The sequence below is a fragment of the Sardina pilchardus genome, chromosome 23, assembly GCF_963854185.1.
Source record: "Sardina pilchardus chromosome 23, fSarPil1.1, whole genome shotgun sequence".
NCBI classification, from domain to species: domain Eukaryota; kingdom Metazoa; phylum Chordata; class Actinopteri; order Clupeiformes; family Clupeidae; genus Sardina; species Sardina pilchardus.
Window position 1 is genome coordinate 23462060 of NC_085016.1, and position 27500 is coordinate 23489559.

General features: G+C 46.5%; 1 protein-coding gene across 1 annotated transcript in view; it reads left to right on the plus strand.

The window, feature by feature from the left end:
* cntnap5b (contactin associated protein family member 5b) overlaps positions 1-27500 on the plus strand; it is a 96266-nt gene that overhangs the window by 58379 nt on the left and 10387 nt on the right. The window contains exons 16-24 of the mRNA XM_062527569.1: positions 1882-2052; positions 3547-3765; positions 4641-4880; positions 6601-6825; positions 7972-8105; positions 9964-10051; positions 10994-11197; positions 12328-12402; positions 13438-13564. Coding sequence (XP_062383553.1) covers positions 1882-2052; positions 3547-3765; positions 4641-4880; positions 6601-6825; positions 7972-8105; positions 9964-10051; positions 10994-11197; positions 12328-12402; positions 13438-13564 — 1483 coding nt within the window. The remainder of the gene's footprint in view (positions 1-1881; positions 2053-3546; positions 3766-4640; positions 4881-6600; positions 6826-7971; positions 8106-9963; positions 10052-10993; positions 11198-12327; positions 12403-13437; positions 13565-27500) is intronic.

Below are 27500 nucleotides of genomic sequence, written 5' to 3' on the forward strand. Positions count from 1 at the left end.
ACCCCCACCCCCCTCCATGAACTGGTTAGACGTTTATGGGGGAGGGGGAATGATCGGTTTCAAATAGGCTATGTTTGCAATGTGTGTTATGTAGCCTATAGACCCCGAAGCCATTTGCTTTGAGAATAACGGCTGGCTGAAGTTTTCATGGCTGATGATGGCTTTAGTTGCCACTTCATGTCTACAGAACATGCAACTGAGTCCTGTGTAGCCTATCGTAGCAACGAGCACAATACTGATATGGTGTAGGCTATCCAGTGGGAATCGTTTATAGGCTCGCGTTTATTTTTCGCGTGTGTCTCTGATATAATTATTTTTAGATGCAAAAAGTCTAACTGGCTTAGCCAAAGCTTGTCACTTCAATGAATTCAGTCAATAACCTATTATATTACGCCCCTGCCAGGATGTGAACACGGGTCTTCTGCGTCGCAGTTAGTGAAGTTACCGCTGAGCCACTTGCCGTTCTACTCACTTGACGACGCAACTTAGTGACTCAAGCAAGTGAGTCCAGCAACAAGTAATGTCTCAGTTTTGCTCTCAGCAAAATCTGGAGTATAAAAGAGGGCCGTGCTGGTGTTGCTCTTTACATCCACCAACGACAATGAGAGTGGTTGTGTGGCGATGACGTATTTTGACAGTTCAGTCATTTGTGCGAAGTCGTAGGCTACTCAGAAATGAAAGCCTACCTGTAAAGTTTGATTTCGTAGCCTACTTGTAATTTTTGAATTCGTTTTTTTCCCCATCCGTATTCTGATGGATAAAATACACACAATATATGTTATGCACGACTGGACTCTTTTGAGAACTCACAAATATTTATTTTATGCACGACTACAAATACGAACCTGCATCAAATCTATGACACGAATATATGGACAGCTGTCTCACTCCATACAAATACAAGATAAGATATACAACTATGAATGTACGTAGGCATACGCGCCCTACGTAGGCCTACATAAATAGGCTACGACGGACGAATTTCAGCTGAAAATATGTTTTACACATGTAGGCCTGCCTAATAGAACGTCGCAACATTTTCAAAACAAACTCGCATTTTACCACTGTAAATCGCCTCCATAGACTATGCCATATAAATGAAAAATAGTTATTAAAATAAATCACATATAATAGGCCTACATATTGCACATATATAAACTATATGTTTTATGGTAAAATATTATTCTCATGCCCGACTGTCAGGAAACCCTTGCGACATCTGCTGTGAGAAAAGAGAATAGCAGCCTGGACAAACATGGCCGAACGCGAGACAACATAGTGTTGTCACATAATGAGCGCAAAATAGCTCTAAACTAGCTTGTACCGGTGTGCTTTCGATCATGTAAAAATTCTGGGTGACAAAACACGCGTATTTAGGAAAAGTCGTGAACGTAGGGTCCTGGAATTTAATCGAGTGAAAAGATTTTTTTTTTTTTGTAATCGCTGCGGTCAAATGACCGCAGCCCGGCAGTTCTAGGTATATCTAGGTCAAACCCACACGGCGCTTCTAGGAATACGCGTCAGCGGTCAAATGACCGGCGCTTGGCGCTTCTAGTGTTAACGTAATGTGTTTGTTCGGCTTGTGTTGAACTGCTCATTTGAATGCAATTAAAACGGCTTGAAATTGTAGGTGCGTGTTAGTGTGTGTGTGTGTGTGTTTCTGTGTATGTGTGTGTGTGTGTGTGTGTGTGTGTGTGTTGTAGCTTTTTTGCTTTTGTTGTGTGTTTGTTTGTTTGTGAGTATGAGTGTTTCTCCACTGTGTTTTAGATTTGGTCTGTGAACGCAGACCTAATTACATTACGTGTGTGTGTGTGTGTGTGTGTGTATTTGTGTGTGTGTGTACTGTAAGCAGTACATAACACTGCTCTCCCCTGTGGCCAGGGTTCCTGTGGAACGCGGCCTCCTTCTACCAGGAGGCGTCCTACCTGCACTTCCCCACGCTGCAGGCCGAGCTCAGCACGGACGTGGCCTTCTACTTCAAGACCACGGCGCCCGCCGGCCTCTTCCTGGAGAACCAGGGCGCCCGCGACTTCATCCGCCTCGAGCTGAGCAGTGAGTCCGGCCCTCAGTAGCTAACTTTCCCCTGGACTTCCTCTCTCAATAGGGCTACAGTCATCTCCTGTGTATTAGCCACATTGTGTGTTGTGTATAAGCCGCAGGACAGTGTTTTATGCGATTTTTAAAGAACAAATTCATATTAATGCCATATTAACTGGCCCTGTTTGTTATAGCTGAAGGAATTTAGCCAAATCAATGTATACTGTAAGCTGCGGCTAACAGTTGTGGAATTGCAGTTGTCCATTTCTGCTGACGACTGCCTACTGCCCTGTGCCTGGGCTTTCTCTAAACGGTGCTAGTCCATTCCTCACTGACCGCCGACCACTACCCATTGCCCAGCGTTTGCGCTTTCTCTAAACGGTGCAAGTCCATTTCGGCGTGTGAAATCCCCTCACGTAAATGGCAGAGACACATTGTGCCGTGCCGGACCAGCCTCATATGGGTATTGTTTCTCTCTCTCTCCGGCTTGAGGCTGTGATACCGGCTTCTTTATCGGCATTCATATCGCCTCGACAGGCATCAGTAAACCCCCTGCTGATTCACGTCGGCCTAGATTTTTGATGTTTCCTTCTGGCTGTCTTTTGTCTTTTTTTTCCCTTCTCCTTCTTCTTTTTCTTTTTCCCTTTTTCCCTTAAAGAGGCTTTTGTGGGTATTACTGAGGTTGAACTGTGCGTTTCTGCTTTGGAACTTTGGGGAAAAGGGACTTGATGATGAAAGGGAATGGAGAGAATCAGTTTTGTTCATTTGATGTTGTAATAACGCGGCCGGTTTACTGTGACTTTTAACGGCACGGTCCCAATGGAGGACGTCCATCTGTTTCTATGTCTCTATTTACACTCTTTCATACAGTCACAACCCTTCTGTTTTTCCATTTCTTTTATCTCATTCTTTCCATCTCTCCCTCACAGGCATGCACACACACACACACTCACTCACAGGCATTTGCGCGCTCACACACACACACTCACTCACACAAACACACAGGCATGCACCCACATACACATATACACACTCACAGGCGCACACACACACACACATGCACACACACACTCACAGGCACGCACACACATACTTACACACACACACACACACACACACACACACACACACACACACACACACTCACACTCTCTTTCTTTTTCTCCTTTTCTCTGAAGCAGCTGTCATTGCCAAACCTATTAACAGCATTAGCGAAGCTAGCGGGAGACTGCAGTGCACTGAGTACTTCTGTGCTTTTCTCTCTCTCTCTCTCTTTTACTCACCCCATTTCTCCTCTTTCATCTCTCTCTCTTCCTCTCTTCCTCTCTCTCTCTCTTTGTTTTTGTTTGGTTGTGTGTGTGTGTGTCTCTCTCTCTCTCTCTCTGTGTATGTGTGTGTGTGTGTGTGTGCGTCTCTCTCTCTCTCTCTCTCTCTCTCTCCCTCTCTCTCTCTCTCTCTCTCTCTCTCTCTCTCTCTCTCTCTCTCTCTCTCTCTCTCTCTCCCTCTCAGCCTCCTCCGCCGTGACGTTCACCTTCGACGTGGGCAACGGGCCCGTGGTGCTGACGGTCAGGTCCCCCCTGCCGCTCAACGACAAGCAGTGGCACTACGTGCGGGCCGAGCGCAACACCAAGGAGGCCTCGCTCCAGGTGGACCAGCTGCCCTTGCGATTCCTGGAGGCGCCCGCCGACGGGCACTACCGCCTGCAGCTCAGCGGGCAGCTCTTCGTGGGTAAGCAGTCGCCCAGCCCGCCGGTACGCCCGTCAGTGCCCGACTAAATGCCTGAGCCCCCCTCCGACGACACCAACGACACACACACACACACACACGCGCACGCTGGTGCCGTCGCCGGTCGCTGTGCCAATCTGTGTGCCCACGAGCCCTCCCTCTGGGGGCCCACGCTGACGGCATCTGTGACGGTGTCTGTGTCTGCGTGTGTGTGTGTGTGTGTGCGTGTGTGTGTGTGTGTGTGTGTGTGTGTGTGTCTGCGTGTGTGTGTGTGTGTGTGTGTGTGTGTAACCGCAAAGTGAGCAGGCTTGCAGACGTGAGAGAGAGAGAGAGAGAGTGTGTATGTGCCGCTAACGTGCTTATCAAACTGTGAAAAAGCATTTCCCACATGGAGAAAGACAGAGAGACTGTGTATATGTGTGTGTGTGGTGAGTTTATGTCTGTGTGTGTGTGTGTTTGCCCATGAGTGTGAGCCGGTGAGTGTGTGTGGGTGTGTATTCCCCACAGCATCATACTCAGCCCTGTCTCTTGTTTTTTACTCTTCTCCTCCAGAGATAATGGATGAAAAATAACGGTGTTGACAACTGATGCACTCATTACTTACAGCTGTGGAGAAAGAGAGAGAGAGAGAGAGAGAGAGAGAGAGAGAGAGAGAGAGAGAGAGAGAGAGAAAGGAAGAGAGAGAGTGAGTGGGAGAGAGAGAGAGTGAGAGAGAGAGTGAGAGAGAGAGAGAAAGGAAGAGAGAGAAAGGAAGAGAGAGAGAGAGAGGAGATGCTCATGTTGTGTAACGCTCCATAGGGAGTAAGTGCCACTAACTAAAGTGGCTATTATGGGATGTAAACGTCACACTCTGTCGTCGCCGTCTCTCCCCCCGCCAGGTGGAACCACGTCCAGGCAGCGCGGCTTCCTGGGCTGCATCCGCGCGCTGAGCATGAACGGCCTGACCCTTGACCTCGAGGAGCGGGCCAAGATGACCCCCGGGGTCAGCTCGGGATGCCCCGGCCACTGCAGCAGCAACAACAACCTCTGCCACAACCGGGGCAAGTGCATCGAGAAGAGCAGCGGCTACGAGTGCGACTGTACACACTCCGCCTACGGAGGACCCCACTGCAAAACAGGTAACGCACCTGTCGGGGGGAGGGGGGGCAGGTGGAGCACCTACAATATAGGTCAACCACCTGTAAGACAGGCAAGCCTCCGACAAAATAGGCCAACCACCTGTGACACAGACAAAACTCCTGCTAAGTAGTTGAATCAGGTTAGCCACCTGTAGAAACCGGTAAGGCACCTGCAAGGAAATATTTATCACCGTCACAAAACAAAATGGCCATGTTCTAGTGTGAGATTTGTAAAGGAAACGGAGCCAATGTTGTGGCTGCGGGAGGTAGTTGCTATATTGCGATAGCATCTCGGTCAGCTTGAGCGTGAGACGAGGTTCATAAACATATAGAGGGGCCAATTTGTCTCCCGTGGAGAGCTGAAAGGCAGGTAACTGGCCTCGGCAGCGTGCTTTCAAACACTGGCAACCAGCTCAGGCGGATGAGCTGATCAAAGCCAGCGAGAATGAGAGGAGAGGAGGAGAGGGGAGGAGAGCCCACCCCACCCCACCCCGGCCCTGCCCTGCCCTGCACACTCTCTCTCTCTAACACTCACACTCCTCTCTCTCTCTCTCTCTCTCACTCTCTTTCTCTCTCTCCATTCCCCTCTTTAGTTCTTATTCTCTCTCCCTCTCTCTTTCTCTCGTTCTCTCTCCCTCTTTCTTTACATCACTCTCTCTTGATCTCTTTCTCCCTCCTCCCTCTCTCTCTCTCTCTCTCTGTTCATTTCCATACGTCTGCAGGTCCATTATCCGGTAGCTCGGCCTGTCTGGTCTGCTCCACAGAATTTGACTCAAAAGGCTTGGCCCTGGCTGCTTTCGGAAAGCTCCAGTCGGTGCGCCCGCCGCGCCTACCTTTTTATTTCCTCGTCCAGACCTGGCGCTGCGCTGTCAGCGGCCGACTTTATCCCGTCAGACTCAGATGCCCGCGTATGACAAGACTTCAGACCTATTCACAGCTCTATGAGCAAGAGAGCAGCCTCACCGCACCCGCACCGCACCCGTGCCTCGCCTCGCCTCGCCTCGCCTGGGCTTTCAGAGAGAACGAGACTTCAGAGAGAGCCAAAGACAGATAGAGAGAGAGAGAGAGAGAGAGAGAGAAGAGAGAAAGAGAGAGGAAGAGAGAGGGGTGTAAGAGAGAAAGAGAAAGAGAGAAATGAAGAGTAAAAGGGAAAGAGAGAGAGAGAGAGATACACAGGGGGACTAAAAGAGAAAGAGAGAAAGACAGAGTGAGTAAGAGAGAGAGAGAGAGAGGGGGAAAGAGTAGAATAGAAAGAGAGAGAGAGAGTGGGGAGGGGGTGGGCCCGCTTCTTTTTCCGTGTGTGAGCCAAATAAGAGGAGTTGTCGGAGCGGTCAGTCACCGGCGAGGATGAGAGATTTTAGCATTCACTTCCAGTCACGCTCTGCCACTCTTCCTGTTGCTTTGGATTCGTTCCCATTCACGCCGCGCCTTTGTCCTCATGTTACAGTGATAAAGAGAACAAAAACCTTGTTATATCACAGTCTGCCATCTCCCAACAGCCAGGCTATTTTGCAATCACAGTCTGGTCTCATTTGTGTGTGTGTGTGTGTGTGTGTGTGTGTGTGTGTGTGTGTGTGTGTGTGTGTGTGTGTGTGTGTGTGTGTGTGTGTGTGTGTGTGTGTGTTTGTGTGTGTGATTGTGTGATTGTGTGTGCGTGCCTGTGTGTGTGTTTTTGTGTGTGTGTGTGTGTGTGTGTGTGTGTGTGTGTTCTCCTCCACAGAAGTTTCCATGTCGTTCGAGAGTGGCTCGTCAGTGACCTACACGTTCCAGGAGCCTTTCTCCGTCGTGCGCAACAAGAGCCGTCAGTCGTCGGCCATCTTTGCCCAGAGCAGCAAGTCGCGGGAGAATGTGGCCTTCGGCTTCCTCACCAGCCAGGCTCCGGCCATGCTGCTCACCGTCAGCACCTACCATCAGCAGTACATGGCCGCCATCTTGGCTCCAAACGGTACAATAGCCGCCAACCTCAAACACACCCACACACACACCACACACACACATACATGGACACACACACCCAGCCCACACATACACACACACACACACACACACACACACACACACACACAGCTTCACTTATTTATGAGTCATGGCCGCCATCTTGGCTCCAAACGGTACCATGCGCCCCCCATCAAACACACCCACACACACCCACATACCCACACACTCTCTCTCACACACACACACACACACACACACACACACACACACACACACACACACACACACACACACACACACACACACACACACACACACACACACACACACACAATACCCACATACTCACACACTCTCTCTCTCTCTCACACACACACACACCTTATTTATGAGTCTCATTACAGCGTTGGTATTTACACGCTTGTTTAATGGCAGGAAGCCTCGGCGTCTGCTCATCAGCGCAACACTTGTCTTGATTAAAAGTGCGATCGCTGGTTAATGATGATGAGACGTCTGAGGGGTGGCGGGAGGAACCCGTAAGGACGCCGGCCCTGCCACCGTGGTCACGGGAGCAATCATTCTCCGTAGGAGCGGAGAGGAGCTGCGGGGGAGGCAACAAGCCTGGGAAAATGCGCTCCGCTGATGTGATCCCGAAAATGAATAACCCTCTAAGGGTTACTCGCAAAAGTCGCAAAATTGCCACAAGCAAGAGGACTAATTACAACAGGTGATAGATCTTCCAATCGGAGAAACGATTAACCCTCTAAGCGCCAAAGTCCCAAAATTACCACAAACAACAATACTGATTAAAACAGACGATAGATCATCAGATCAGGGAAATGATTAACCCTCTACATGCCAAAGTCGCAAAATTGCTACAAACAACAAGACTAATTAAAACAGACGATAGATGCTCCGATCGGGGAAACGATTAACCCTCTAAGTGCCTCTAAGTTGCAAAATTGCCACAAACAACAATACTGATTAAAACAGACAATAGATCCTGCGATCAGGGATAACCCTCTAAATGGCAAAGCCACAAAATTGTCAAAAACAACAATAGTGACGATAGATCCTCTGATGGGCGAAATGACTGACTTTCCTTTACTCCTGTTGTTGCCAAACCCCACCCCCAACCCATCCAATGCCACAGGGACCCTGCAGATCTGGTACCGACTCAGCCGTGATAAGAGACCGGATGTGTTCACGCCCCGACCGTACAATCTGGCCGATGGCCAGTTGCACAGGGTCCAACTCCATAGAGAGGGAAAGGACATGTACATAAAGGTAAAGAAATGCCTTTTGATCTCCTTTGCAACAGTCTGTCCTGAGAAAGCACTTCCTCTTTTGTGGGGACAGGTGCGTTGGATAAGTTAAAGCTAACCAGTTATACTTTATAGAGAAAATGCAGAACGCTGCCCATTACCTGAATTCACCTGAGTAATGAATAAATGGACAATGTGTAGCTTAACCTTGTCCTGACCTTGTCTTGTTAATGTCCGTGTTACTGTTTTACTATTTTTTCATAACTTTATGCATGGCAGCATAGAGTAGAATTACTGACTCAGCTTATATAACCTGTATGTATACATACGTTTGAATGGCGTTCATTTCTATATTACTCAGCTAACACCTAAATGGTATTCAAAGTAATCTATGTAAAATGTGTGATATTCATGTTGTAAGTACAGGAGTTTGAATAGGTGTAATGCTTGCACCAAAACAACATTCAGGTGTATAGTATTGAAGGTTCTCTGCTTAAGATATGATATTCGTATACTGTATGTACAGTATATACATGCCTTTGAATAGATGTACAGTAATGCTCACACCAAAACAGCATTCAGGTGTGTAGTATTGAATCTGATTATAATGTGTATGATATTTATTTACTGTATGTACAGTATACATGACTGAATAGATGTAATGGTTGCACCAATGCAGCGTTCAGGTGTGTAGCACTGAAGGTAATCTGCTTAAGATGTGTATGATATTCGTATACTTTATGTATATACATGACTTTGAATAGATGTAATGCTTGCACCAAAACGGCGTTCAGGTGTGTAGTGTTGAAGGTAATCTGCTAAAGATGTGTATGATATTCGTATACTTTATGTATATACATGACTTTGAATAGATGTAATGCTTGCACCAAAGCAGCGTTCAGGTGTGTAGCACTGAATTCTGCTTAAGATGTGTATGATATTCGTAATACTTTATGTATATACATGACTTTGAATAGATGTAATGCTTGCACCAAAGCGGCGTTCAGGTGTGTAGTGTTGAAGGTACTCTGCGTGAGCGGATCAGCCTCATTAACCACCAGAGACGTGGCGGCCCTCCTCTGCATTCTGAAAAGCTGGCCTTGTGGCTGCAGGTGTTCTTCGGCGCACCTTTTGTTTCTTCACAATTTTTGTCGCTGCGCTCGAAGCAGGGACCTTGAGAAGTAAACATTTACCTGAGTCATGAGAAACAAGGCGGTCGTCGTTCGGCGGGGCCTTTCATGAGGAAGCGTCTCGGCCTTCCTCTCTCCCGCCGAGCTGCCCACAGCCTTGCACACACAGCAGCTCGCCTCTTTGTTATTGTAATGTAGACGCGGTGACATTTAATTACGACTACCTTATGAACGCGCTTCACGGCAACGTCCAGTCGGCCCAGACCCAGCAAAGGTTTGAGAATGTTCATTACATATGACCCTCTCTGTTAAGGTTGGCGCCCACCGGACACGGCATTCAGCGGTGTGGGCTTGACGTGCAGGATTTTAGAACAGTTTTCTATCCCTGTGCGGCTGCTGCATGGCAGACGTCTCTAGTGGGCATTGCTCTGTTAAAAACAATGAAATTATTTATTATTATTTTTTTCCGTTGCATCGCGTGTTTCGTGTCCGGTGGGCGCCGGCCTTTAGCCAAACCCAAACAAATGTTTGAGAATGTTCATTACATATGACCCTCTCTGGCCACCGTAGCACAGCGCCTCAGGACATAGAGAGGCCGAATAGACTACTGTCAGTGTGATTCATTGGCTGCTGTGGCCTAACACTGTAGATATCTCATTACGATTGCATCGGCTGTCCTCGTGGGGATGCGGAAATGTCAAAACACGCCATCCATATGCGTTTCTCTTCTGTGTCTTCCTTTCCAAACAGATTGACAGGGACATCAACCAGAAATACGGCTTATCGTCTGACAAGGAACTGAACACAATACGCTCCTTAACCCTCGGGAAAGTTACAGGTGGGTAGCTGTGTGGCGACAAGAGTGCTCTTGAAGGTTTATTGTAAGTTTCCTCTGATCCCTGAAGAAGTCACCTCAAAAAAGAGAAAAGAAACACATTTTTATCTCATTATCCACTCATTATGCCCTGAGTTTTGATTCTTTTTTTTCTCTGACACACAAAGTGGATCCGGTCATCCTTGACCATGACTCTCCACAGCTCAATGGCACTTTCTCTCTCAGTCTCCCCTATTTCCGAGTAGTGGCCTCCCCTCTCTGGCCAGTCACATTGAGCTATAGAATCCATTTTTACCATTACTGACCAACTCTTCACAGGTGACTGCTGCTATGAAGTTGTAGATAATTACAGAAGGTTTTTTTTTTTTAAGATTCGATTTTTATGATTTTGAATTTTTGAAATGAGAAATTCTTTAAAACTGAAGACTGTGAAAGTAGAGGGCATCCGATCAGATCACGTACTGTAGCTTTTCTACGAAACATTCCTATTCAGGTTTTGTCAGTACACGAATGCCGCACATGTTTGGAGCGGAGTACAATAAGGCATTCCTGCAATTCAGCCAGCAGACTGGTGCGACTATCTCCTCGGCCACTTCATCAATAGCTCCAGAGGGTAGCCATGTTTCATATATCAATGATGAATCGTTATTGCAGGCTTTTGACTAAATGAAAATGTTTCTTAAGGAGTTGGCTGCTTCAACCCTGGGCTCTGACATTGATCTTGCCGGCTCTGCCGCAGCATTTATCTTCAGCCTTGCAGCATTCAAGCCAGATAAATCGTCATGTCAACGTACAGTCGATGCTCACCTCAGAGTTCTACTCAGTGAGACGAAAAATCTGACTTCATTAATTCCCATGAAGACAACGTATGGGTAACATATCTGTCTTTCTCTCTCTCTCTCTCTCACTCACACACACAACACACACACACACACACACACACAGGGCGCGTGGGCATGGACGAGGAGATCATCCAAGCGGGATCCAAAGGTTTCGTGGGCTGCTTGTCATCGGTCCAGTTCAATCACCTGGCTCCCCTGAAAGCAGCGCTGCTGAATCGAGGCAGCTCGTTGGTCAGTGTGCTGGGGAACCCGTCAGAGTCTAACTGTGGGATACTGGCGGATAAAACGTCATCGCGCTCACAAGCAGGTAGGCCGGTGTGTTTTCAGTAATGCCATCACACAAATACAGCCATATATGAAAACAAACTGCAGCTACAGTACATTGTCTATAGTCCCAATAGAACAACAGCAACAACAACAACAACAACAACAATATAGCACTTTATACAGGCTCCCAAAATGCTTTACAGTAAAGCTGAAGCTGTGTCTTGCATAAGGCACAAGATTCACATCTTACCTACCACTATGAAAAATAGAAGCCCTCTGAACTAAGCCATTCAGTCATAGACAATTAATTCTTTATTAAAGGTACACTAGGCTGGTGTAGGATTTTTTGGTGACAGTAGATATCCCTCTAGAGTGGAGATACATGTAGGCTGTATTTATATTTGACCATGCTGTTGTAAATAGCAAACCTCTCGTGACTTCCCCCTGTACACAATGAAAATGCTTTTGTTGTTGTTGTGTTGTGAAGGTGAAGGATTAACAAAAGGTAGAAGCTATCTCCAAAGAGCTATACAGTATGTACTGACAAGGTAATGTTTCATGATTCTTGCGAGATTTGTCAGGTCGCTGTTCTTGGCTGGTTTTCTTGGTTGCGACCCGATGCTGTATAGCTATGCTAGGTGAACAATGCGCCTATTACAAGTTAATTTACCATCAAATGGGCTTTGTAAAGATGAATATTACTATTGCATAGTGTACCTTTAAATTGATTCTTCATTAGACAACAAATGTTGGTCCTGACTAAAGTAGAGACATGTTATTTTGGTTGATGTAAATTGTTTAAAGGTTAATGTTAAAATTGGCAGGTGTGCAGTGGATTTTATCTCAAGGCTATACTGTAATAAGAAATTAATTGCTTTGCTGAATGACACATAAAAACTAATTCACGGCAAACACAGAGTTGGAAAATAACAATTATGGATAAATTAAACAAGCAAAAAAAGTCCCCCGAAGTCCTGAAGTAGCCTACAAATTCTCAAATTAACAGTAAATGAATACACAAACTCTGCAAACATTCACCAGCTTTTATTCTGTATCAGAGACATCAGATGTGAGCCTTCTCTCTCTCTCTCTCTCTCTCTCTCTCTCTCTCGGCTATAAAAATTGATTGTTGAGGAGTATTTTCTGTTCCCTCTCTTTCTCACGTTACAGATCACTCAGAGGAAGACGGCAACGGCAAAGAGAGGCTCAAAAACGCAGAGCAGAGTGACTCAGCAGTAATTGGAGGTAGCCGTCTCCCTCTCTCTCTCTCCCTCCTTCCTTCCGTCTCTCTCTCCTTCTCCCTCTCCCTCTCCTTCTCTCTCTCTCTCTCTCTCTCTCTCTCTCTCTCTCTCTCTCTCTCTCTCTCTCTCTCTCTCTCTCTCTCTCTCTCTCACACACACAAATAGCCTACCGGTGGAAATAAACAAAGTGTGAAATGAATCTCGGGCCCATAAGCTTTGGCGCGGAGGAAACTCCACGTCTGGGCAGGAGTCACCTTGCCGGCTGAATTAGCCCCAGGTGATGTAATTTGCGGCAGGAAGGTTGCATTGACTTCCTTATCAGGTGGGATTGCATCTGGGGGAGTTTGTAACCTGTCAAGAGCAACCACATTCCTATAGCAATGCAGGGCCTGCTGTGGATCTGACAGAAGAATCTAGAAGCAGTAGAGATTAAACAGACCCGCACCACACGCACACACAGACACACACAGACACACAGACACACACACACACACACACACACACACACACACACACACACACACACACACACACAGAGAGACACATGCACAGCCTGGGAAAGAACAGATTAATTGATTCAAGTCAGGCTGAATGCTTACTCTCTATCCGCTATCTGTCCCTTCTCCTTTCTTCCCTCTCTGTCTTCTCGCATTTCTCTCTCTCCCTCCTTCCCTCGATCTAATCTATTTATCTGTCTCTCTGGATCTCCCTCTGCCTGTTTCCTCTGTCTGTTTTCTTGTGTCTCTCCCTCTGCCACTCTCTTCCTCAATCTCCCTGTCCTCTTTGGAACTGTCTTGTTGCATCTCACACACACTCTCTCTCCCTCTCTTATTCTCTCTGTCTTTCTCCCTCCAACTGTCGTGTCGCATCGTCCTCTCACACTCTCTCTCTTGCTCTCTTTCTATCATTCTCTCAATCCCTCTCTTTCTAACGATCTTGTTGCACCCCTCTCTCTCTCTCTCTCTCTCTCTCTCTCTCTCTCTCTCTCTCTCTCTCTCTCTCTCTCTCTCTCTCTCTCTCACACACTCTCTCTGGACAGGCCTGATAGCCGCGGTGGTTCTGGTCACCCTGTGCGTGGTGGCGGTGATGACCCGTTTCCTGTACCGGCATCGTCACGAGCGGGCCCAGCCCATGGCGCCGGCCAAGGAGAAGGAGCAGCAGCAACAGCAGCAGCAGCAGCTTCAGCAACAGCAGCACCACGTCCTCCCCCTCCCGCCGCACCTGGAGCCCGGTCGTCGTGGCGTCCCCACCGACCTCGACCTTCACCTCCACAGCGCCATCAGCGTCCGCGACACCAGGAAGGAGTACTTCATATGACCCCCTCCCCGCCCCCCGTCCACCACCGATCCCCTCGCCCCGAGCCGCTGACCTGTGCGCCTGCCCCCTCTATCGTCGTCGGAGAGGAGTCTCTTTCTTCAGGGGCGGACGAGAGAAAGACCGCTACGTCTGTGTGCGGCCACGCAGATGCTGTCTTGTGCTCCACCTCCCCACTTTATGCCACCCCGTTACCTGTCCCTTTACCTGTCTGCCCCCACCCCTCCACACACCCCTCCAGAACTGTGGGCCCCCTCCCCCCAACTGATGTGATGTCGTAGGGTAACCAGTGCTGTGGGATTGTCCGCACCAGTGTGTGTGTGTGTGTGTGTTTGTGGGGCAGAGATGCTCGGAAAGGCTTCAGAGCCTGGGTCGGGGTCTTTTCAAGGAGATCCCCCCCCCCTTTTCCCGATGCTTCAGTGACTACGAGGCTGCGTATGTGTGTGTGTACGCTCTTGGCAATGCCAGCCCATATCTGCTGGCATAAGAGTTTCCATGACATTGAAAACAAACAGATGCTTAGGAGCGGTACTGAATGAGCAGACGCATTAGAATGGAGGCAGCAAGGGGAGATCGCTGCCCAGTCCAGAAGACAGGCTGACCGGACCGAGCAGGAGAGGGGGGTTGGGGGAGGACTCGGCACTGCATCAGCACGAGCGCAGGACGGACCATGAGGCCCGCAAACGCTAGACTCATCAGTAAAAAATCATCACTGGACACACAGAGATTTTGGCGAGCCAGCCAGTACGTCCCTCTTTGGACCACTTCTTGGCCAGATGGCGCCGGCCTGTCCCAGTGGTGGGCATGCGTTTTTTTCTTTTTTTTTTTTAATGATTTTTTTGTCAGAGTGAGTGTGCCAACTGGCGAGAGTGAACCAGACAGAGCTACACTTCACTCCCTCCCTCCCTCCCCATTCCCTCGTTCCCTCTCTCTGCTTTGTCCCTCTCTCGCGCGTGCATGGTGGCGGCGGCAGTGGTGGGGTCTGTCCGTCCCTCCCTCCCTCCCTCCCTCCCTCCCTCTCTCTCCCGCGCACGGCGGCAGAGGTGGTGGGGTCTGCTTGTAGTGCCCTGCTGCTCCTGGGCGGTCTTTATGAGCTGATGTTGCCTTACCCAGTGGTGCACTTGTGCCCATGCAATCAAACTCACAGTGTTCTCAAGCCTGCACTCGGCAGGGGGTGTAACGGCCCGACCCTCGCCAGTTACCGAGACAAATAATCACCCTGGTACCGCCCAGCGTTTGTGTGTGTTTGTGTGTATGTGTACGTGTGATTGTGTGTGTGTGTGTTGCACAGATGCAAACACACAGGCTTTTAGGACCAGGGAGGCCAGTGGCAACGTCCATCGTATACTGCTCATGCAACTTTAATCCCCTTCACACGCCTGCTGGCACACAAAGCCACTAAGCAGAATTTCACAGTCAAATATTTGCTGAATCGAGACGAACAAGAAAGGTTTGGCTTATGAACAAGTCTACGAGTGGGCATGCTCTGGCTGAGGTATGTGTGTGCGCCCCTGTCTGTGTGTGTGTGTGTGTGTGTGTGTGTGTGTGTGTGTATGTGTATGTGAGTGAGAAAAAAGCATGCGTGCACACATGCACACATCAGAAACCGCAATGCCACCCCCACTCGGAATTATACATGCTCATCCAGTCCGTGTTTATTATTTATTTATTCTATATTTATTTGTTTATTTTTGGTTTCCTTTTCTCCTTTCTCTGTGGAATTTGGGGGTTGATATGAGACAAAAGCTCCGCGTCACCTGTGGATTCTCAAAACGATCACCACATGCCCACGACTGCTAAGCTTCCTGCCAGTGCAGATGGTTCAGGAACATCTAAAACACATCTGTTCCGGAGCCCTGGCAAAACGGTCCTCTCAAATCCCCACTGTGGACGTCTGCCAGCGCTCTCTTTCTCTTTCCCAGCCCTCCTCACAAAGGTCCCTTCATGTTCCCTCCTTTTCTTCTTTTCTTTTGTGTCTTTCATTCTTTACAGCAGGTTTGTTTCCTACCCCAACACACACACACACACACACACACACACACACACACACACACACACACACACACACTCACACACACACAGACGCAGTCAATTATTCATGTCTTTGTTCTGCATCTGTTCTTATGCTGGTTTACTGTGCAACTCTACAGTTCAGGGTCATACATATGCGTACACATACAGTACATACATACATACATACATACAGTACATGCATACCAACTTACATACATACAGTACTGTACATACCTACACATACATACATACATACATATACACTGCAGTCATCAGAAGAACCATAGGGTTGGCGGAGGCGTGCGTGCTGAGTCAGTGTGGTGATAGATGTTTAGGACGTGGTGTGTTCTCTTTTCCTGTGTGTGTTCTTCAATAAATCAGCCACAACAGCCGCAGAGGAGAGGAAAGGAGAGGAGAGGAGAGGAGAGGAGAGGAGAGTTAATAAGCAGAAGCACTCCTCCGATTTCTGGGGCGAGACACACAACACTAAGATCCTAGGAATACACACACACAAACACATAAACACACACAAACACACACACACACACACACACACACACACACACACACACACACACACAAAGTACTTACAGAAGCACATATAAAAGTTCAAACACATGATATACAGAAATGCAATTACTCAGAAAACATATAGACATTCATATGCGTACACACATACTTCAACATTTTCATATAAAGTGAGCAACAAGCCCAGAGCTGCTGACCCATAAACTACCTTGAGTCTTTTTTTTGCGCAGTGTGGACACTGGATAGATATTCTATTTCAGGGATTCTGCATTCCTCTGAAAATGACAAAAAAAGAAAAACGAGTGAGAGAGAGAGAATGATTGGGATGAAGGAAAACATTATGAGATGTGGGGGAGATGGAGAGAGCAGAGAGAAGGAGGAATGGAGAGAGAAACGAGGAGAGAAAGGGGCAGAGAGAGACAGAGAGTGGGAGAGAGGGATGGGTAGGGGATAGAGAGGAAGAGAGAGAGGGAGAGAGAGAGAGATGTAGAGGAGAGAAGGACAGAGAGACAGAGAGATGGTGAGGGGAGAGAGAGAGAGACAGAGCCAGAGAGAGAGAGGCGCAACTCATCAGGAGTCCCGAGGGCACAGCCGTGTCTCTGAGATTTGCAAAGTGATATTGTAATCATAACGAGAGTCCACTTTCCTGGAGCCCGGGGGACAGGCTCAGTGAGCGCCACTGTGTTCACAGGGCCAGGGACATGTCAAACAAAATCAAGTCGACACGAGAGGCGTCAACACCAATTACATTACGTTCATTCTACACAACTAATTTAGGTGGAACGGCCGTGGCATTTAGCGGCGAGTTTGCCAAATTAAAGTCCCAACTCCAAAGCATAACCCTCCCCGAAGAATTATCTTGAATATAATTGTCCTAAATAAAGGCGTTTTAATTTCATACGTGCAACATTATTTTAATTGCGAGTGTAAACCATAATGAAGGGTAATTTGGATGTCTTAAATCATAATTATATATGTGCGTTTCTGTTTGGTTTCAACTCTGTAATTTGATTCATGAACCGTGCGAATAGAGTAATTACACGTTAGTTGCATTAGTGGTCAGTGGCAAACGGCTCTCTTTTCTCTCCCTTTGACACGGCCATCAGCCCCCTCACAGCGCAGACCTCTGTGGCGGACTAGAGGCCCTGATCTGGCCAATTCCTCATCTGTTGCCCCCCGCTGATGGAACGCACTACTGGTTCTTACCAGAGCAGGAGGGTCCCTCTCTGCCCTCAAAAGACCCAACTCTTCAGAGAGCACCTCCTCTCGTAGCACTACCCACAATTAGACTTGCTAATTCTAGCACATACCGTCCGACGACATCTGACACGTGATGGTATGGAAGTAGCGCTCACCGCTGCACTAACTTGTCCTTACCATACTCTACCTTGATTGTTAGCCTTGTTGGTGTAACGGATGCCAGCTAGTTAGCTGTGCGTGTCGAACGTTAGTAAACTTCACTCCCCGACGCCTCAAGAGTGCTGCTGGCATGAAAGCTAGTAGCCGAGGCTTTTAGCTGGATTGTTAGCACACGTGATTCCCGATCCAAGGTGCTGCTGTTTCGCGGGTTCGAGCACCAACACAGGATACTTTCAAATAATTCAGTTAAATACCTTGTGAAGGCATTCAAAACTCCACTGAACAAAAGCCTGTATCGCTCATCAAGGTTTTAGACAAGTTTAGACAAAAATGTAGACTTGTCTATGCCAGATCAAAGCACCGTCAAAACACCATCACCAACTGGTTCCTCATCACTCATCACAGGGTGTTGTAGTTGCTTCTGAGTCGGTCCCAGAGACACTGTGGTATTAGCGTCCACACACAAGCGCTGGTGGATAGTAGATCTGTTTGTGCAGTATTTTTTTTAACCGTCCCAGGTCAATTAGATGCGTCCCTCCAATCCCATGACTCTCCGTCAAGTGCCATTCTCAAGCTCTCTGAGTCACTGTTTTTTTTTTCCCCCTTGCCGTGGAGATATATTAATCTGATTTTGATCTATGTAAATGTCATTTTTTTGCGTTATGCCGGAGAAATATCTTTCCACCACAGACACAACGTTGAATCCAATTTAGCCCAGAATCCACCTTGAGTATGGGGATAAGCATCTGACTCATTGCTATGCAGGAAGTGGCATATCCTTCTCATTCGTTTTCTGGCCGATGTGCGTCTCTCTGTGTGTGTGTGTGTGTGTGTGTGTGTGTGTCTGTGTGTCTGTGTGATGAATCTCTGGCCTCTCCTAATGACGTGTCACTTGCTGATGAAACCATTACGGGCACCTTTCCTAATTTCCCCCCATGATGAAAGAAGCGCGCAAGCTCGGAAATTTATGGTTTTATTTATCTGATATCACCAAAGAGCCGGACATAATTCAACACCGTCAGATTCACCTCCTTCAGATTGACTGTGTACCATTTGACATACTGGCGATGCGGTGCACTAAGCTACACTCGGCTGTACTTAGACACGGTGAAACTAATCTAGATGTGGAGACAAAGGATTTCTGTTCGGATTCTAGCTGTGCATTTCCGAGTTTGTAACGCAAAGGCTTTCAGATTGCACTGGAACTCATATGACATTATTTCACAATACACTGGGTGCAATTGGGAGATTTGATGACACTGCAACACCATATTGTATGACTGGATATCAGGATATTATGATGAAATAGGAATGTTTATTGATGGTAGGTTAATAGAATACAGCATACTAAAATTGTGAAACTATTTACCTATGGCAAGTGCTCCTGTAACACAGAGAGATAAAAACATAATATTAAATATATATACAGTATTGCATCTTGCTTTATTTCATTGGCAAACAGTTGTGGACAGCATCTAGTTTTTGAACATGAAATTCTAATCATTGATTGGTTGACTGGGCATATTTTTAAAGTGCATTATCTCTTTTAAATGTGATATGAACCTCGCAGATTCTGATGTTTATTATACATGTATAAAACAACAATATTATGCTTATTTTGGGTTTGTTTTCTATGGCTAGAACTGTACAGGTGTGCTGTAAATAGATGTATATTTAATAAAAACAGAGACCATTTTTACAGCTTTATGTGCAAAGTGCCTGAGTCTCCCGCCTCTTTGTAAGTAATTATAAGACAATGTTTTTTCTTGGTTCATTTGTTTTTTGGTGTTTTTTTTTTTTAACAGGAAAGGAAATGATCTTTAATCAGAGAATACAACTAACAGCGGGCTCACAATTAGTGCCACTGTAATGGAGAGATGAGACAAAAGTGTGTTAATATCCGGTCGATCCTACCAGCATGTCACAGGTTTTGGAAATGAGCTCAGAGAAAGCTGCATCCTGAGGTTCTCATCACTCGCAGTGTTCTGGTCGGGGAGGCTGATTGGACCATACGGCCCGGTGGGGAGGGTGTGGTGAGCCCTGGGATTCTGGGACTGAGCCCTGACCATCTGCTCCAGAACCGAGAGAGAAACGACTCCCAGGCCCAGCTCGATTAGAGAGACGTTTTCATTGCGACGTTTCCGTTACTCATCAGAGTCAAGGAGATGAATTCATAATGCAAGGAGAGTTAATTGGCAAATCAAAGATGAGCAGACAACTGAGATGTTGTTAAAAAAAAGACTCAAATTAGCACTGCTTGTGTCAAGAGAGGAGAACATGGTGTTGTAAATATCTTCATTAGTGAGTTCATGATGTCAAATCCAATTAGGCAAACAAAACAAAACAATAACATTAACAACAAAATTATAAATGATATATAGAAGAAGATGATGAATTCCCTCTCTCACACACACTAAAACACACACACGCACACACACACACACACACACACACATAGGGGTCAGAGGGGCTATTTAAGATAGATTGACAGAAAGGAAGGGACTCACATATCAACTCACATATCAACTTTTTTGTGAAGCCCTTTTGACCACATCAATGTATCTCCTGTTTCCCATTGTGATTTGTTGGTGCTGATGCTTTGTGTCTGTGTGATTCTTCTTCTCTCTGGCCTGTCTGTGTGTGTTTGTGAGTGTGTGTGTGTGTGTGTGTGTGTGCGTGCCCTGCTTGCGTGTGTGCGTGTTGTTTGCATCTGCATCTCAGTAAGTAAGAGTGTGGGTGTGTGTGCACATATTTATATGTCAGAGTTGCGTGAACTGGCCACACATTGTTTAGAATAGAAGTCAGAAGAAACACACACATATGTAAGTTTAAAAGAGCAAGAGCAGAAAGAACTACTCAGGAGAGAGCGGGAGGGAGCAACAACGGTTGAAAAGGACAGGAGAAGCCTCCCCCGCCCCACACACACACACACACACACACACACCGAGAGAGAGAGAGAGAGAGAGGATGAAAGACCACATTGATAACAATATAATTATGACAGCTGACAGAGTGATTCCACTTAGCTATTTAAAATGATCACAGAGCAGCAAGATCAAAACCCAGACTTGCTGGAAATAGTCATCTCTGCTACAATACACTTCCTCCCTTTGTTTCAGCACCTTATGAGGAGCACGTCACTATGAAAACAGCCATCTCTGTAGCACGCCTTGGAAATGAAATGTGTATTCAGGGATTCGCAGAACTCAGAAAAATGGAGCGTGGAATCTTGCGCTAATTGACCAAACAAGCCGAATAAATTAAACCGTGAGAAACGCAATTCAGGCAAATGATGTACAAAATAGTATTTCATTGCGGTGGGCGTTTCATACAAGCTTCACACTGCAGCAAGAGAGAGCAGCTGTTTAATTTGTTAATTAGAGTGGCCGAGTGAAGACAAACTGGTGACAGACTGGAAGGAGGACATAACAGTATAACAAAGACACATAATTAAGTAATTGGATAAGTCATCCTACAAATAATGCACTGTAGTGGGCAGAAGAAGTATGTCAGTGCAGATGAGGTATGTAAAGGCATACCACCACTGGAAGGTAATAAGCACGCACGCACACACACATACACACACACACACACACACACACACACATACACACACACACACACACACACACATTTTGCACCGTGGCATGAAAGCCAAACAGAAATACTACTCATGATAAAACAAATATTGATGAAATGATGGATATCCGTATGGTGTTCTAAGGACGATCACTAGTATGAAAAGAAAGGAAAGAATATATACCTCACTGGCAATGCTCTCTTGTTTTAATGGAACACCCTTCTCATGCAGGAATCCATTTACGCTCCCAGTGTCTGTTGCATTCTCTTTATAATCACATGGATCCTTACGGGAAGGAGATGGAGGGGTGTGGGTGGAGGGGTGTGTGTGTGTGGGGGGGGGGGGGGTGCAGTTGTGTGGTGACCGTGCTGGTGGAATGATCTATGCGCTCACCAAATAAAGGCAGAACAGAGTGAGAAAAAGCGCTAGAAGAGCACATTTATGAGTGATGGTAGCGCCAAACCATTTGTTGCACTTGCACCTACAGTAGGCAGTGCGGAGTTTTAGACCGAGTGACTGAGAAAGAGGGAAGGAGAGAGAGAGACAGAGGGAGTGAGAGGAAGAGAGAAGGAGGGGGGAATGTAAGAAAGAGAGAGAGAGAGAGATAGAGAGGGAGGGAGGGAGTGAGAGAAAGAGAGATAGAGAGGGAGAGAGGGAGAGAGAGAGACAGGATGAGTGACGACGGGGGCAGATGATGGAGATGATTGGGCGATCATACATCAGAGGATGGCTGAAAGGTGTTTCTGTAGGCATGAGTGATGGAGCAGCCCGCGCTATACGCCGCACCGCATCGTGACACACCACACACACACACCACACACACACACCTCCACCACACCACACACACACCTCCACCAAACCACACCTCCGCCCCCTACACCCCCGTCTCCATCTCCGTCTCCTTTCGTCCGCACTGTCACAAGCGCACGTTATTAATGAAATGACGGACTGGAGTAAACGCCAGGTGTGCTGTCGGTCCTGCTATATGTCCCTCCGTCCTCCTTGAAGGATTTCTGTCCCAACACGCCCCCTTTTGAACATTGAAAATAAAAGGGAAATAAAAGGAATTCGCAAGCCTAAGTGCTTTAAGGATAATGGATTTCCCCCCGCTTCTCTTCAGATTATAGTGTTTCTGTTTTAGTTTGCACTTTCACCAAATCAAAACAATTATTTGGCAGTTAGAAGTGAATTAATTGCAAAATTAGACTCAGCCAGGGAACAAATAATTATGTAAACAGTCATTTGTTGTGAAATTGTGTTAATACTAAATAATGGACTCTGAGGTGTGAGGATTGAAGTTCTGAGAGAGAAAACACACAACCAGACCCTAAGTTAAACGGTTTCACACACATATTCAACCTAAAATGTCTGTTTGTGAGTTTGTGTCTGTGAGAGAGAGAGAGAGAGAGAGAGAGAGAGAGAACATCAGAAGAGACCAACATCAGGACTTTGACTCAACATTGCCACCAGTGTACCAGTAAAGTACTGAATAAGCCAACCAGGCATCCTTGTGTGGGTGTGTGTGGGTGTGTGTGAGTGTGTGTCTGTGTCTGTGTGTGTTTGTCTCTCTCTGTGTGTTTACAGACATCCTGTGCCCAAACTTTAATGACTGCTACCGAGTACTGTCGGTCTCTCCAGGAGGTGTGTGTCGTGTGTGCTAGAGCAGTAAACAACCCTCATCGGTTGTGTGTGTGTGTGTGTGTGTGTGTGTGTGTGTGTGTGTGTGTGTGTGTGTGTGTGTGTGTGTGTGTGTGTGTGTGTGTGTGTGTGTGTATGTGTGTGTGTGTCTGTTTGTTTTGGAGCAATTGAGGAAATGAGCCACACCTGTGTGAGATTTCAGGTGATTAGAAGCAGCTCATGTGCTTCTTAGTGACACCACAGGAAGGTAAAACACACACACACATACAGAGAGAGAGAGAGAGAAAGAGAGAGACACACACTCACAGACACTTAGTCACTCACTCACTCACTCACACACACACACACACACTGATTCTCTTCACAGAAGCTCAAAACCATTCCTCACCACATTTCCTCACGTCTTCCACCCCAGGATGAAAACAAGGCCATCTGTATGCAGAGGAGTATGGCTGCTCCTCCTCTCCAGACTATCCAAACAAACAACCTCTCATGACCTTACTCCCCCTTTTTCATGTTGTGTTGCATCAACATTGTGTTTTCCTATTCTTTCATTTGATAATATCATTATTTTATTTATGGGATTCTCTATAGGTCGTGTGTATTGATTCTATGCCACTGTGAAACATTCATTCTGTACTCAAGCTACATAACTGATTTGTTGCTTTGCCATGTGGACCTGACCTGCCTTTGATGTATCAAGGAAACAGGAGGAAGTGGAAAGGAAATGTGAATTGCTTAGGTTAAGTGCATGATTTGTGTTGAATTGGGGAATATATCCATGAAACATCCATTTGCATTTTTTCAATCATGGCCAGTGATTAGTGCCAGTAAATAATGACCTACCTTGAATGCCAATGTCCCCATAATTCCCCTTAGCCACATACAGTATTAATACACTGTCCCCATAATGCCCCTTAGCCACATATTAATACACTGTCCCCATAATGCCCTTAGCCACATATTAACAGCGTTAGGGTCGGATGATGGGTGTTAAAATCACTTTTGTCACTTCAAATGTGTAAAATGTAGGAGTTGTTTGAGAACACCTGAGGTGTTTGCACTATAGTTTGAGCAACAGAGAGAGGCAGCAGATTTCCAGGCCCCATGACGTTAAAGTTTATCACACACACAGAAACAGAGAAAATTTCCATTTGAATAACAATGAAATTGGGATGTGAAGGGAGATATTTTAAGATGAATCGGGAGGGATAGAGGGTTGAAAATAGGGAGAATCCGACAAACACCTGGAGTGTTGGTAGGTATGCTCTCCTGCCACCACAAGAGTATGCTAATGACAGAGGCTAGCCTAACATACATGGGTTTCAACCTCATTGCTAGCACAACCAACTCAAGGTGTTGCCAGGTTCAAGACTAGGCTAGGGCAGGCCTAAACCACACTGTCAGTAGAACACACTACAAACAAACATGCACTTGTCCTCACAAAATATAAATTCACTCTAAAACTAGCAAGTTAGCCTGGCTAGCGCCTACCACTTCACAAATGAGATGTGGTCTGGCAACCAGACGTTCATTTTCCCACATTTGAAAAAATGCCCAGATCCGTTCATTGGGTGCCACGGATGTCTATCAAATGCGTCTGTGCATAGCTCATCATGGTCTTGCTTTCTCCCTGTTCTGTGATTGGTCGCCAACATCAGGCGAAAATGTGGGTGTTAGTTTCCAGACTGCCTTAGTAGCATGAAAGAAATCAACGCGCAAGGCAGGATGGGAACACCCAGGTTAAAGTTAACCAGCTAATAGTGGGCAGTTTTGGAAACACTAACACCAACCATCATTGTGGACACTGATAAAAAAGTAAATTTAGGATCATTTGTCTCTGACGCCAAAAAACAAACTGTGCCTGAAGCAGTTTTGGTACTTTTCAGCATCTGGGTTTGTTGAGGTAGTCTACTTATCCCAGTATGAATGTGAAGGTGTTGATTGACAGCTTGTTTATCTCGCATCACCCCATAAATGATGAAAGGATCAGAAAACCATGTTGGCAGACATTGGGGGAGCGGTGAAAAGTTTCCCCCAAAACCGGACAAGCTCAGCAGTCGCCTCTGAACTCGGCATATGGTGACTTCTCCAGACTTTGCGGGACATTCTGGCGAGCGTGCGGCAGACAGTTAAAAATACGACAGTAACCCCGGTGTCACTGTTGAAGGAGAGCAACATCTGTCTCCATATTCGCGCCCCATCTCTGGAAAAACACAGCCGCCATCATCTCCACCGAGAACTAACAGCGTGAGACACACGCAAGACATTGTCTCCCTTTCATGTGACGATTTAAGCAGATTTAAGCAGACAGAGTGTAACACCGCAACCTTGTGTCAATGAAGTTGGAGTCTTAAAGCAAACAAGCTGTGAAATCACTATGTTGAAAGGACTGTGAGAGAATGTGACAAAAAAAGACACACGTTCAATTGAAAGTAAGAAACGGTGGAGAAAACCTAAAGTGCCACAGATGAATAAACATGTATATAAATAAGCAGGTGCTTGGGACAAACCTGTTATCATCGACGGCAAGAATAATAACCACTGCCTCTGTGACAGAAATTCTAACGACTTCAAAATGTTTGGGGGGGGGGGGGGGGGGGGGGGGGGGGGGTGAGCATGAGCGTTTGTCAATCACAAGTCCTCTGAGAATATTTCAAAACAACGCTGTTAGAACAATACATGCCAGCTGCAGCAGATGGTAACCTTTATATATTAACGAAGAATATATTAACGAAGAATTTTAATTCTGTATCTACTGTAATTGTCTCACCATCCTGAAATCTCATCAAACTCAAAGTACAAAAATCTTACTGTCTGTATCTAATATGCAAAACTTTTTTTATCCTATAAGAAAGTGCTTTGATTTAAAACAAAACAGGACATGAATTGTTGAAAAAAAAAAAGTGTTGATTGAATAGGGTATGCGAAAGAAGAAGAGAGAGGGAGGGAGGGGAGAAAAAAGACAGACAGAAAGTGTGTGAGAGACAGAGTGTGTGAGTGTGTGAGAGAGAGAGAGAGAGAGAGAGAGAGAGTGTGTGTATCCACATGAGTCTGCACTGCTTCACAGCGTTCTCTGTGCCTCATCTGGTGAGTATCACAGTAGGCGAGTGTGCTATCTGGTTTGCTTTCTCCTGCTGAGCCCTGCCCATTGATCCCAAACAGGCCTTCACTACACTTACATTATGAGGTATTAATGCACTCAGGGCAAACACACTCCCAAAAACACACACAACTAACAAATAGCCATGATATCATCAGCTAGAGTGTGTGTGTGTGTGTGTGTGTGTGTGTGTGTGTGTGAGAGAAAGTGTATGTGTGTCTCTGTGTCCGAGTGAGAGAGAGAAAGAGAGAGAGAGAGAGAGAGAGAGAGAGAGAGAGAGAGAGAGTGTGCGTGTGTGTGTGTGTGTGTGTGTGTCCGTGTACGTGCGTAGGTTCTACTGGAACAGATCTACCTCACCCTCCAGCCAGCGTCAAGCTGGGCAGAGACATCAAACCCAGCAGAGCTCCAAACAGCCCGTGGACCTTGAGTCTAGAGCAGCGGTGGGAGGACCAGACTGAGGTTACACACCAACATGCTCGCCTACCGTAATACAGTGGCAAGGATGATGACATGATGGACATAGGGGTGTGTACTTGTGTGTGTGTGTGTGTGTGTGTGTGTGTGTGTGTGTGTGTGTGTGTGTGTGTGTGTGTGTGTTTGTGTGTGTGTGTTTGTGTGTGTGTGTGTGTGTGTGTGTGTGTGTGTGTGTGTGTGTGTGTGTGTGTGTGTGTGTTTGTGTGTGTGTGTGTGTGTGTGTGTGTGTGTGTGTGTGTGTGTGTGTGTGTGTGTGTGTCTGTGTGTGTTTCTGTATGTCTGTGTTTGTGTGGTGTGTGTGTGTGTGTGTGTGTTGTTGAGGGTGACCATCGTCTTTGCATTGCTCTACTATTACTGTTGTGTTTTTGTCATATGGACTTTCTACTGTCCATCCAGAATGAGCAGAGATGCTCAGGGTTAGCGTAGGTTAGCGTACTCCCTATACTCTACTGATGCCTAAGGTTAGCATACTCCCTATCCCCTATGGATGCCTAAGGTAAGGTTAGTGTACTTCCAATCCCTACAGATGCCTACAGTAAGGTTAGTGTACTCCCAGTCCCTACAGATGCCTAAGGTTAGTGTACTCCCGATCCCCTTCAGATGCCTAAGGTTAGTGTACTCCTTATCCCTACAGATGCCTAAAGTTAGTGTACTTCCTATCCCTACAGATGCCTAAGGTTAGTGTTCTCTCTATCCCTATACAGATGCTAAGGTTAGTGTATTCCCTATCCCCTAAGGATGCCTAAGGTTAGAGTAGCACCCCTATGCCCAGGGGTAGCATTGCGCCCCTTACCCTTACAGATACCCTTAATACATGGGCTCCGTTCGAATCGGAAGGCAGCTGCCTACTGCCTCCCTCCCTAAATAGAGAGCTCTCTAACTAGACATGACTTTAGTTTAAACGCGTCGTTTAAAAATGAGCGTAGCACTCTAGAATCTTTGGTTAACACTACGGTATGAGGTTAGCAAAAGCCTGGCGTTAAACTAAATTAGCCTACGTCAGCTAGCAAAGCTACGTAAATTAGCTAGTTTCACTGACAGCTAATATCTCAGACCAGGCATTATTAGTGGGTACAACAAGGGTATAACCAGG